General features: G+C 45.6%; 1 protein-coding gene across 1 annotated transcript in view; it reads left to right on the top strand.

Moving 5' to 3' along the window:
• The window catches only part of LOC149341530 (uncharacterized), a 162653-nt gene that overhangs the window by 80320 nt on the left and 68290 nt on the right, over positions 1-14043 (top strand). The window contains exons 2-4 of the mRNA XM_089543630.1: positions 2742-2854; positions 4396-4615; positions 8333-8470. Coding sequence (XP_089399756.1) covers positions 2742-2854; positions 4396-4615; positions 8333-8470 — 471 coding nt within the window. The remainder of the gene's footprint in view (positions 1-2741; positions 2855-4395; positions 4616-8332; positions 8471-14043) is intronic.

Below are 14043 nucleotides of genomic sequence, written 5' to 3'. Positions count from 1 at the left end.
AATGTTAGCACCTGTTACAGTACAGTACAAGCAGTTCGTCTTGTTCATTCTCATTTTATACGTTGAGTTAATGTTCATAAAGGCAATCACCAACGCAGCGAACGCTTTGTTTTGCACACTGCCACGCCAGAGGGTGAAAGCTGTGGAAGAACACCCTCTTTGCATTCAGGAAACCGCATATGATATTTCTTTTTGCACCCAAAGGGCACTTTTACGGTCACCTGTTTGGTTTGCGGACGACAATATGTAGGACAAAGCGGTTCTTGGAATAATGGTCGATTTCGTTAACATAAATGTAACGTAACGTATAAAATGATAAAGGACAAGGCAGGCTGCTTGTGCTACACTGCAACGCATGCAAACATTGCGAATACTCTTTGATAAGTGTTCTTCAATGACCGAAGCGGAAAAAAAAATAGCTAGACTAAAAAGCGCTTGCGCGAGCACCTCATCTGTCTATCTCTTTGACTAATAACTTCCTCACCTTTATTCGTGATAGGAGTCATGCGGAAATGGTACCAATTAATTCATTACGCCTTCAACATGGATCCTGCTATTTACATTAGTTTTAATCGTTCTAGAGAAACACGTCACAAGCATGGATTTATGATTAATGAATACTCTTGTGCTAACGACACATATTACTTTTCCTTCTTCCCCGAGCCGTTAGAGAATGAAACGCCCTAGATAAATATATAAATTCGCAGGATTCCTTAGAAAAGTTCATTAAGCTCGCAGCCTCATCAGTCCTGTCAACAAGGCAGACCTCATGATCATGTTCAGCGTCTATTTTTTTTTTGTGTTGTTGCGCACTCGATGCGTACGCAGTGTATTACTGTATGAAGGAATGCTTTGAGGTGTGCTTGAGCGCATTCTTTCAAAACCACAGTTGCGGACTATCTCCCGCCTAATACGCCGCACTTGATGTGACCGCTTATGAATGCTTTAACATGTTGTCTTTTTAAACCTGATTGTTAGCCCTTGTGTTGTATTATTGTTTGTTAATTTGCATCTTCTTGCTTATAAATCCACTCCTGTAACAGTCCCAGTAGGACTAGCAGTATATTAAAATAAATAAATAAATACTGCAATATGTGAACTCTTTCTCAGCAAAGTTTGAAGTTAGCGCTGTATGTATCCATTTCTTTCTCCGTCCCTTGTTTTCTGATGCGCTGCAACCTTCGCAATGTACTCGATAACTATTCACCTCCACTTGACACGAAACAAGCTATTAGCGCGAATGTAGATCAACTGTTCATGTAGTCTTTGTGTTAATCTCGAAAGCTGCAGATATTCGCCTTGCCATCACTACGACGAGCCGTTGCGACTTCGCAAAGAACACTTTTTCCTGACCTGAGCGGTATTATGGGAGGTCACCGTACCTCGCATATACACTGGCTGTCGGCTGGGTCACCACTGAACCTTCTTTTGAGAAACTAGGAAAGGAACAGTCCTCAGATGGGCTCATATGAACGGAGTGAGATGAGTAACACTTAGAAGAGCGAGCCTCACGCGGGAAAAACTGGGACGGGGAAGGGAGGGGGGCAAGCGGCTCTACGCGAGTGTCTGTGCCGTATAGGCTTGAGCGAAATCATAATAATTAAGGCTCCCCAGCACCGACCACCGGCGGGCGCGTTCCAGTCTTCGGGAGGGGGCGACGCAGTGCATGTTTTATGCAGTAATGAGACCTCTCTTCTCTTCCCTCTCGTGTTCGCCCTCTCCCGCAGGGTCTGTAACTCGGCCGAGCTGCCGTATGATGTAATATACATGGCGCGCCTGTTCTCTGCCCCGCCTGGATAGCGCGGCGAGCGTGTGCGAAGCAGTACGCACAGCTCGCGTTTGAGGCAGGGACTGCGGGGGTGCGAGGCAACTTGCAGGCCCGGCGCCTCTCGTGGTGTCTCGTTTACAAACGCCAGATCACCTGGGGAACGCGCGGCGGCGGTTCTTGAATGGCTATTGCCGGGGCATAAATTTTTGACCTCGTGCGTTTCTCGCCGCTGTTTTGAACAAAAGCGGGGGAAGGTCATTTTGGAAGGGCCTTATCCACGGACGCTTGAATCCTAAAATTGGTTACAAGCTTGCGGGGGATCGGGAAACAGTTAGAGCCGCTAACGAAGCAAAGCGTGGTCAATTGTGGTGCACTATAGAGTTTCCAGTGTACAAAACGTACAGAGTGTAGCCAAACCGTAAGAAATTAATGCTGTACGAAAGTGCCCGAGTGACCTAAATTTACTCGTTGGTGGAATGGAGGCGTCGGCTTCATGGCAGTGACTAATTACGCGGCGTAAATTATAGCACTAGTGTTTACGAGGTGTCTCCGGGTTCGTTCTTCAGAGCCACTTTTACGGTGCAGGTTAACGAGCGAGCCAATAAGGGGGCAAAAATTAACAAGTTTAGTGAAACGGCGTACACTTTCTTTATTTTTCTAGTTACGAAAGTCGCGGAAAAAAATGTTTACCTTTGCCGAAAATTGATGTCTCCTGGCGCGGGGCACTACAATCACGCATTGGAGTCATCAAAGTAGGCGTGCCAGAACTGTGGCCATTAGTACAACACACGAAAGTAAACAGAAGATGCTGCGAAGGCGGTGAATTCTACCTGCGTTTAGGCTCGTGTTTGTTGAGGTGAATTGAATCTGGATGTGCACAATGAAAACTTACCCCAGAGTGGTATCCACAAAAGCTGCGCAAAAGTGTCGGACATTGAAATCGCTTAATTCTTTTATTCTCTTTTTTTTTCAGATATATTCAGCACTTCGCAGCCCATGTTCCTCGCTCCGATACCAACAATCCAGGCTGCGGAAGGCGACGACATCGTGCTCACGTGCCTCATTGATAACCTCGGATCCCACAAGGCAAGCGCTGCAAGGCGATCATTGTGTACGAAATGGCGATCGGTGACGCGAAGATGGAAGCGGCGATGTAGTGAAAAGCTCGGACAGAAACGGTTACTCTCAGACGTTTAGGTCACTTTTGTAACTGATGTTTGAATCACAACCTGATGAATCCAACCAACATGCTCACGAACGAGCGAACAAACAAAAATAAAGTTTACCAACGGCTCACGAGCCTTCCTCATGAAATGCGAATTTTTCGCGGTAGGAGTGCGCAATAAGAACATATTGTGCTTAGCAGCGCTCCGCAGTGAGACGTAGGAGTACCCTGTTTTCTGAACGGCAGCAATCTTGTTCTCTTCTCGGTTCTGCGCAATTTCCTGGGCACATGAGGAGGAACGTCCAGAATGATTTTAACAAAACTTCAGTTTGGGCTAGATGGTGCATAGCTATAAATGAAATGAAATTTAAGCGCACACGAAAAACGCACACAAGAGGAGATACACACAGGACAAGCGCTTGTCCTGTGTGTATCTCCTCTTGTGTGCGTTTTTCGTGTGCGCTTAAATTTCATTTCATTTATAGAATGATTTTATTTTGAAAAAAGTTGCGCCTATTTGAACCACTCGTGACGCTCTACACGCTTCTTTAGCCCCCTCTCTTGCATCCCTCTTCCCCTTTCCCGGTGCTGGGCAGTCAATAGGAATCTTCTCCTTTTCCGCTCCGCCCTTCTTTTATCTCTCATTCTCTCACCCCTCCGAATGAAACGTTTGTTTTTTTTATACGCACACGTTTAAGATTATTGTTTAACCAGTTTCATTTACACCAGAGAACACTTCAAAAATGAAGCGGCAAACGCCTCTCAAAAAAGGCCCTCCAACCAATGACGTCGTCCTCATGTCGCCATGGTACGATTGCGGTTCGAATTGCGCACTGTAGGCCTTGAAACAATTCACCAGCGCACGTTTCGTTTACACAGAACTTCCGCGTATCCGTTGGGAAGTTTTGGCTTTGGGTAGGAAGAAAACCCGAGATTATTTTATTTGCTTTGCTTTAGAGAACATTTTCTTTCTTTTAAAAACTAATATGACATCGCTTTGTCCGGGACCTAAGACTTTCTATTGTCCCGAAATGCCGATCAAAATGTAATTAGCAAATAATAGTTAGTTCTCTGCTAATTAGTATTGTTTTTAAATTATTGGCGCCCACTGCGGTTGACAGCGTGTTCCCGAAGAGATTTTCTTTTTTTTTTTCGAGGAGCCTATCCTGAGTAATTTTGCAACTGTTCGCTGACACGACTTGTATATTCCTTCACGTGAAACAAGAACGAAGTCTATTACGAAAAGCGAATTTTAAGATATCTGAGAAAAAAAAATTGTTCCAAACCGAATAGGCAAGGCACCATTCGAAACAGTGAGCGGCCAGAGGAACACGTAGTATGAGCTTGCTGATATATCATCTTGGTGGCGTCGCGTGTAAGCACTGCAGGCTTACCGCTGGTGCAGCGACTGCGAAATTGAGCAGTTTTCTTGTCAACATGGCATTTCCCATTTTCCGCGCAGGTATCCTGGTACCGGGCCGGGTCCGGCGAGCTCCTCTCCTTCGACACCCGGATGCTGACGTCAGACGCACGAGTGCGTTCCGAGCACAGCCGAGCCAGCTCGTGGCAGCTTCGCGTGGCCACCGTTCGGCTCTCGGACGCCGGCCTGTACGCGTGTGTGGTCGACTCCACGCCCAGGATGTCGCAGCTCGGGGCGCTCGAAGTTCGACCCCTGACGGCAGGTGTGAACTCCTCTCAAAGCCTGCCAGCAATTGCTGAGGTCACTTCTGTACTGTGCTCTTCCCTTTGCTTGTTTAATTTGTAGCGTGAATAAGATAGCACGGCTACCTGCAGTAAATCCACTCGTAGCCTGAAGCAGACCTTGCCGCTTAAAACGGCACTCAAAAAGACAATGACGTAGGAGAAACTGATACGACAAGGAGTGATTTGAAGCAAATGGCCGCCTCGCCTTTAAATGCTTTACTGCATCAGCCAAAGACAATGACAACCATAGAAGGGCGTGCTACGTCACTTTATTTTGCCCCGCATAGTAAGAACTAGCCGAGAATTCTAAAGCAAACCGCATGTGAGGATGTTTCGCTGCTGCTGGCACGTGTGATGTCTTGTAACGTGCCATTCCGTCCATTTGTTTCGCTCCGCGCGCAATGATAGCGACGACAGTGACACCGGGCGTACTGATAGTGTCTGCATAGCTCACTCCGCAGCGTCTATGTAGCGTCACGATACGCACAACAAACTGTCCGTTTTCAAAGTAAGGGGGTTTCAGCGCTTTTCGCGATCACGCAACAAATCCACGCGTCAGGAAAGGAGCCCGTTTGCGTATTAAAATGTTATTTCATTGTCTACCAGGCCCGCCAGATAACGCTCTGCGTAAGCGTCCTGACATGTGTCTCTTCCAGATGGCGCAAGTTTCAATTTGCGCAACCGCCCGGGGACCTTCACTGAGAACACAATTAAACCGTAGCACTTTCAGCAACTCTCTAGTCCAGCTGTCATCGTACCAGCGGCCGCCGCATCAATACCACCCGCGCGCGCTTCTTTCCATACTATACCGCTGGCCGCCTTCGCAACCCCGATGTCCGTTCCCCTCTTTTGTGGTAGGTCGATGCACGGGTTGCGTGTCCCTCTCTACTGGTGCTGGCTGTTTAGCGTGCCGCGCGTTAAGTTTGCGCCATGTCTGCGATTGTTCTGGTCAGAATTGCTTCTTTGGGAAAATTGAAAGCTTCGGGTGTGAGGACCTGCTTCAGGCGGCAAGAACTGAAGGCAACCGGCCAGGACAAAGCGGTCATGTATGTCCAGCAAGTGACCTATGCGAGCTACTCCTACGGACTGGAACGTGCACTGAAAGCGAAACACCGGCTCTCCATGTCTGGTTTCAATGACGACTTTGGCGACGCCTTTCAATGACGCGAACAGGCTCCCTTCCAATTCCTTTATTTATATGCCTATTTCAGGTATAGATGATTAGAGATAGGCTGCCAAAGCAGCGAAAACAGCTCTCAATCATCGGAAGCGCAAAAATTTTTGTGAAGTGAACGGTCAGCTCAGTCATTCGGAGAAGCAAGCATGCTGCAAACAGAACGGACGAAATCAGCCAATTTTACAAACATAAATTTAAAAAATTCGGAGTCTATCTCGTCGCCGAGAGCAGACGCAAGAATTATGCGCATAGGAGGTTGTAGCCACACTTGTGTCTTGGAGCCTCCGCTATCAGACCACGTTTATTTCCTTAGCTTTTCATAGCGAGCGACATCGCACTCGACTAACTTCGTCACTTTTGGTGCGAGGTGACCCGTGTGACCAGAGCCCGGCTGCGAAGGACAGGATATGGAATCAATCCCGATGCTCGCGGTTGCGGTCGAATGCGCCTTTCCTTTCAACCATCCACTTATTCTCTTAGTGTTCATCGTGCACATTCGCCCGCAGAACGAACGGATGAAAGATGGATTGGATTATTGGGGTTTAACGTCCCAAAGCGACTCCGGCTATGAGGGACGCCGTAGTGAAGGGCTGCGGAAATTTCGACCACCTTGGGTTCTCTAACGTGCACTGATATCACACAGTATACGGGCGGATGAAAGATGATAAAAACGACTGCATCCAACGCAATGTGAGAGGCTACCAGTTATGCCTGCGGCTTGGGAGGCTGGCGACACAGGGTAGCTTTTAAGGCAGCGGGAAGCGAAGTTCACCTTTTTGCAATGCTGTCGTTATAAATTCATCTCCCGGCTGAATATTTTTTACTGAGGAATGCTCTTCGCACGGAAAGTTTCGAAATATTTCGGATAAGTTCATCCTCGTGTTCATAAACAGGTTCTCTCTCTTATTCGGCTTCTGGTTTCGACGATGTCTGCCTTAATTTGCCGAGAATGGGAGCTAAAAGCATTTCATACTTTATACATAACATCTTCTGAGGAGGCTTACAACACACCAAGAACTGATGTCACTGAAACCGATGAAGCGAATAAGCACGCAGCAAATATAAAACAGCGAGGAGGAAGAGATATGGTTGGGAATGCTACAAAACGTGTAAAAAACAGATCGCATTTGCTCCGTTAACGCTAGCTTTCCGACGAACGCTGCGTGATGCGGGTTCAAGCAATCTTACAAGGAGAATAATGCTAGCTGATGTAGTGCTGACAGATACTGCTCATGTTTTCGACGAAGCATCTGAAACTTTAGCCACCCTATCACACTCAGTTGTCTGGGAAAACTACAAAAAGTGTTGCGCTTACTTCAAGTAATGTCTTCTTTGTGGCTCTGAAGTTTCGGGAGGACAAAATAATCCTGATTTCACAGCAGTACGTTTTGTGAACACCAGGATGCTTTTATTGGGGCAAATGTTTTAATTTAACATTGAACTGAAATTGGAATTCAGTTCAAGAGAAGAAATAAAAAGACTTCGAATGAGGTTAAAATTCACCCTTTCTCATGTAATTGATTTTGATTTCTGGGTGAAATATATATAAGACCCTGTGATTATTTCCACTCAAATGCTAATGAGCCATTTTTTTACTTTTTTTATTTCATTGCCTTAGTCCACCGCGGTGGCTCAGTGGTTATGGTGCTCGTCTGCTGACTCGAAAGACGCGGGTTCGGTCCCAGCCGTGGTGGTCGAATTTCCATGGAGGCGAAATTCTCGAGGCTCGTGTTCTGTGCGATGTCAGTGGACGTTAAAGAACCCCAGGTGGTCGAAATTTCGGGAGCCCTTCCCTACGGCGTCTCTCATAGCCTGCGTCGCTTTGGGACATCGAATCTCATGAACTAAATTAAACTTTTATTGCCGTGTTGCGATCAACGGAGAGAGGCTCGCACGTGCTTTTCGAAATAACGCATGCATGTCGCATGAAATTGTAACTTGAGTTGTTGTTTTTTTGTTTAACTTTCAATGCACAGTACTAGAAGGTCGTTACAAGATGGTTACAGACAGATCAAGATAGAAATACCGTAAATTACAGCATGTAGCGCCGTTGCAATCAAGAACGTTGTGTCAGTAAAACGTATTGGCACAAGCAAAAAGAACAAAAAATGAATAGTTTAAAATAGTGTGTGGTAAAATAGTTTACCACACACAATACCTGTTGCTGTATACAGCCCGTTGTTGCGTGTCTTTCAGCAGTCGATGCCTAACTGCGGACAAGTTTTAATTGAGCACTGACGCATGGCGGGAAGAGGCAGACATCACCATAGAAGATAGCCACTTTTGACCGTGTACTGGTGCGAGACAACGCAGGGCAGACTGTAATATCGCGCGTTGGAAGCAGAAAACTATATATTCGAGAGTTTTAGAAAGTAACTGACACATAACTGAACTTCCATTCCTATCTTCTATTCATTGCTTTCAAGTGCTTTTTTGAGGATTTGAGATCCATCGTAGAAAATCTACACAATATATTGATTTAAACTGCACAAACGAACAGCTATTTACATTTTCCCAGGCAACAGGCACAGCACAGTCCCATTCTCAAACGCGGCCACGTGGTCGAATTCTTCTGCAACAAGGCAACTGCATCGGGGACGGCGCAAGTCAAAACGAAGAAAATATCGCTTCATTCAGGAACAACCGGAAAAGAAAGGTGAGGAGGGCATTCTATTCATCTCTTACATCAAACGCCATCCTTTCCAGGACATGTTGCTGTTACAGCTGCAGCACAAAACTGTAGTATGAGACCACAAATGCGTGTTCATGAAGGAAACGCGCACGCATGTGGTGATGATGATGAATTTCTATGACGCAAGGGCATCTGTGGCCAAAGACCGCCATGGCACAAGGTTTTTCTTCCACACAAGTAGGTGTCAAAGGCCCATTTCCCCAAGCTTTTCACCCTAAAGAATCCGAGTACCAGGACAGGGGAAAGCTTGTACCCATCGTATCACCGCTGGGTACCCGGCGGCACTGGCGATCGAACCCTGCACCTCCCGCATGCAAGGTGGATGCTCAAATGAGTAGGCCACCGCTGCGGCACATGCATGCGGTGCGCATGCATTTAACTTCACTTTGTCAGTCTCCTCGTCTTAATTTGGGAGTTTGTGGAGTTTAAACAGTAGACCAGCGGCAAAGTGTTGGCTAATACATGACTGCGAGAAGTTTCTCTTTCCAATTTCCTCCGATGGAAATGTGAAGAGGTCCTAAACTTGAAATTTTTTCTCGCATGTTGACTGAAAAGCGTTTCACTAAATGCGTGAGCTTGAGCAGCGCGATTAATGCGGATAGTGATAGCGTGATAGCGTTATAGAGCTAGTAATAATAAATCACACCTTAATTTCATTTATTTGTATTTTATGTGGCACAATTTTCAAATACTTTTTAAGCAGAAAGCGGTTGGAAAAAAAAAAAAACTTGAAACGACTTGCCCCTCGTAAAATCTCATTTGCATCATAGGTTGCTTATCTTTGAGTGTTTTTTAATGGGATAGGCTGTTTTAGAGCGTTTCCAGAAGTCAAGGCTTTCGTTGTTCATGGGTAATGCTTATTTGAGCAAGAACATAGTAAATATATAATGCCGATTACGCAACTGATAATGCGGCGAATCAGCGCCAGCTTGCATGCGGTGATGACTGGGCTGCACTGACTCGAATTAAATGACAACGAATTGAACCACGCCTTTGTCGGGAACTTTTTATCTGCTTTAGGGCAGTTTTCGCGAGGCTCCAGGCATGGGCTATGTGCACGGGACGGTTATGTGATAGCGCCCCCGTGGGGTGGCGTCCCGTGCGTGATGCCACCCTTGCCCCTGTCCTTCCGATCACTCTCGGTTCAAATGGCTGTTGTTTATCACTATACTACTACGACGACAACAAACACGCTTCGCCCGGGACCCTTTGCATTGCCAGCTAGCTCTGTAAAAAAGCAGTATTTGAAACAATGCCAAAAAGCTGCTCAGCGCGGAAGCTGAAAGGAAGGTTGTGCAAAGCTCTCTTTTCAAATTCCTTCCCTTTCAACAGAGCAATTGCTGCAATGCCATGGGACAGAACATGGAAAGAGCTTGTTTGCGAAGAAAAATACACCTCATGACCAGGAATGTTCTCTTTATCGCTATTGCACTTCGCATGCATCTTTCTGCTGCTTAGCTCAGAATTTGGATTCTCGGACGCGTGAAAATATTTGGCTAGCTGATACGCTAGACGGCGAGGAAAATAACTGGTCACGGAGCAATAAATGCGTCAAACAATCTTGACCACTATGGCACAAAACCGGCAGAAATTGCAACAAAAATATGGAAATTTTTTCTTCCCTTTTCCTTCAGCTGGCTAAGGCGAACACATTCTTCGCTTTTCGCAGCCATCAGCTCCAACTAAAAACACTTCAGATTCTCGTCGTAAAAGCATCCACTGCGGAGAATCTTCCACAAAGAGAGGCATTCATTGGCTTTTGTTACCCGTGCACTTGACAGGGCAGTGTCTTTTAAAAAGTTCATGCGTAGCTAAGCTACCGTGCACGTCCTAGTTTGGGATATCTAAGCGAGCAGAAGCCAACAGCACACCACATCATCGAAGCGCATAGACACACTAGCTGCTCACAACCCTACACGCCATAATTACTAGACAGAAGTGATGGGGCACGTTGTATTGCATTGCCATGTAGCCATCATCATCATCATCATCATCATTTATTTTCTCTTAAGGACCCCTAGGTGGGGCATTACATAAAGGGGGAGCAAAAATACGAAATCACAAACAATAGGAACATTTGAAATATAACAGTGAAGAAGGCAAAACAATTGTTAAAAGAGCATTGAAAAATGAAAAAGGGAACAATCACAGGTACACTGTGGCCATCACGCTATATATACAGGAAGAAAACGGGAACACTGATTAGCAGACAATGGTTCAAAAATGTAACATGTGCAGAGGTGGTACTGAAAATTGTCGGGCATTACACTGTAAGTGCGCTAACGAAAAGGATGAGATAAAAGCAGGGCTTTGAATTTATTTGCATCGCGCTCAGTTACAACTGCCTCAGGCAGCTCATTCCACAGTTCAATGGCGGATGGCAGGAAGGATTTATGAAAGGCATTGGTGGAACCATGTAAGCGCTGTAGGCTCACGCTGTTAAAAAGACGACGAGATGTTCTATTGGGAGGGAGTAGAAGTGTGCAGTGCAATTGAGGAAAACTGTAGTATAACTTGTGTAAAAGGCAGAGTTGGGAAATTTTACGGCGAAAAGACAGTGGCGGTATGTCAAGCGATGATTTTATGCCAGAAACACTGGTTCTGCGATCGTAACATGAAGTAATAAATCGTGCTGCACGACTTTGTACTGATTATAATGCTTCAATTAGGTATGACTGGTGCGGGTTCCAAATGGGTGAGGCATATCCTAGTTTAGTACGAATGAATGTTTCATAAGCGAGTTTGCGGATGAATGGAGGGGACACGGCTAGGTACCTTCTCAGTCTGTTGAGCGATTTTGAACTTTCAGCTACTATGTTTAAGATGTGCTCGGACCATGCAAGTTTGCTAGTGATTGTTATTCCTAAGTACCGGTAGGACTCGACTTGTGTTAGGGGGATTGACCTTAAAGAATACTGGTAATTTAAGCTATTGCGTTTACGTGATACTGTCATGTACTTGCATTTTGAAACGTTTAATGTCATCAGCCACCGGGTGCACCAGTTGGTTATTTCGTTGAGGTCATTTTGGAGGAGGACTTGATCGTTGTTTGATGATATGCGTCGATACAGAATGCAGTCGTCTGCGAATAGGCGAATTGACGATGATATGTTGCAAGGAAGATCGTTAATAAATACCAAAAAAAGAAGAGGGCCGAGCACAGAGCCCTGAGGAACACCCGAAATGACGTTTGTAGCTGAAGAATGGTGGTTGTCTATTACAGTGCGTTGCGAACGGTTAGAAAGGAAACAGTCGATCCACGATAAAACCAGCGGGTCAAGATGAAGGCTCGAAAGTTTGGCCATGAGGCGACGATGGGGTACGCAGTCAAATGCTTTAGAAAAGTCCAGGTAAATGACGTCAGTTTGAAAGCCGGAGTCGAGATTAAGGTGAAGGTCAGTTGTGAATTCGAACACCTGTGTTTCGCATGAAAGGCCTCGACGGAAACCATGCTGATTCGGAAAGAAAAGAGAATTGGCGTCAAGGTGTGATGCAATGCACAGTACATGCTCTAGCAGTTTGCAAGAGATGCACGTCAAAGAAATGGGGCGGTAATTCGAAGTGTCAGAACGGCTGCCAGATTTGTGTACAGGGGTTACGGTGCCATTTTTCCAGTCACTTGGAATTGTTGTTGTGGCGATAGACTGATTGAAAATTATCTGTAAAATCAAACTGGAAACCAGTTTGGTACCTTTTAGAATTTTAGGCGATATGTTGTCAGGGCCTGGACTGCTACAGATCTTAAGGTTATCTACGAGGGGGTACCCAAAAGAAACCGGACTTATTTTTGTTTGAACTTATTTGTTCACATTTTAAGCACAGACCTTCAATCTCCTTCAAAGTATTCCCTACTTGCAAAGATACGCTTGTCGAATCTTTCATTCCATTTTTCAAAACATTGTTTAAATTCATCTTTTGTGATGCTTGACAGTGCCTCCATCGTTTTTTTCTTCACCTCAGCAACATCAGCGAAACGCTTTCCATTCACCTATTTTTTCATTCCAGGAAACAAAGAAAGTAGCACGGGGCAAGGTCGGGAGGGTATGAGGGTTGAGGAATAGGGTCATGCCATTTTTGGTCCAAAATTGTCGGTGAGACAGCGCTGTGTGACCAGGGGCATTGCCATGATGGAAAAACCAGTCACCCGACCGCCACAAATCTGGCCGCTTCCACCGCACACTGTTGCCCAATCTTTTCAAAACATCCAAGTAGAAAGCCTGGCTAACTGTCTGACCCTGCGGAACAAATTCTCAATGGACGACTCCTCTCACGTCGAAAAAACAAGTCAGCATTGTTTTGAGGTTTGGTTTCACCTGACGAGCTTTCTTGAGGCGAGGTGAATTTGAAGTTTTCCATTGGCATGGTTGTTCCTTTGATTCAGGATTCGATTCAGGAACACTTGAGTTGTCCCCATAGCATCGTCCTTGTACGTCTTTCTTAATATTTCAAGAGTTTCCATTCAACTTTTTCCGAGCAAAAATGAGAATTTCATCGGCGCACGCTGTTCACGAAAATCAGCCATTGCAAAAACGACATTCACACAAAACAGTCGTCACTCTAAAACTCTGCCTAAACTAGTCTGACCTCCTTCAACGACAGCACTCGGCTTACTGACTCTGGAATGTTCGTTCTACGCGCTCCTAGTGGCAAAACGCGGTACCACAGAAGCTTTGCCGACCAAAAAATTTAGTCCGGTTTCTTTTGGGTACCCCCTCGTATTAGTTTCGCTATGCCTTCAGATGTGATTGTGACCGGCTGCATTTCGGAGTAGTTAAAACACGGTTGGAAGGGAACGTCGGAAGTGGGTTCATGAGTGAACACAGAAGCGAAATACGAATTCATGAATTCAGCGCACTGGTTACCTGGTACATGCGAGCCATCAGAATGGGTCAATGACATGTGTGGCGGGCAGCGTTTCGGGGTTAATATGCTCCAAAATTTTTGCGGTTTGTCGCGTAGAATAGTTAGAAGGTCTTGGTGGAAGAACTTTCGTTTGGAGCGCTTCAATTGGCCCGTGTATTCACGTAGCGCTTTAAAGTAGGAAGACCACTTCTGGGGAGAATCCGCTGTCTTAGCTTCCTGAAAAGTACGCTTTTTTCTTCTGGCTAGTTTTCGCAACGAATGAGAAAACCAAGGCTTGCTGGCATCCCCTCGAATGCGCACCAGGGGAACGAACCTGTCGATGAGAGACAGTATTTTGTGTTTGAATAAGGACCAATTTTGTTCAACTGTTCTATAATTAGCGAGGGGACTAAAATGTTGAAAAAAGACATCTAGTTCTGTATTTATCTTGTTAAAATTGGCTTTGTTGTAGTCCCTGATGTACTTGGTTTCAGGTTGGCGATGTTGTAACGTAATGGAGAGGTCGAATAAGAGAATGTTGTGATCGCTCACGCCCTTTATGCTTTGAACAGACTTAACTCGGGATTATAGACGAGAATCAAATCCAAAATGTTCGAACCACGAGTTGGCACAGTGACCATCTGAGTGATGTTGAACGTGAGAGCAAGGTCGACAAAGTTTTTTGATAGGGTGGA

This window comes from Amblyomma mixtum, chromosome 5, assembly GCF_055824585.1.
Source record: "Amblyomma mixtum isolate Tamu chromosome 5, ASM5582458v1, whole genome shotgun sequence".
Classification (NCBI taxonomy): Eukaryota; Metazoa; Arthropoda; class Arachnida; order Ixodida; family Ixodidae; genus Amblyomma; species Amblyomma mixtum.
Note: the sequence above shows the minus strand (reverse complement) of the source record. Positions and strands in the feature narration are given on the sequence as shown.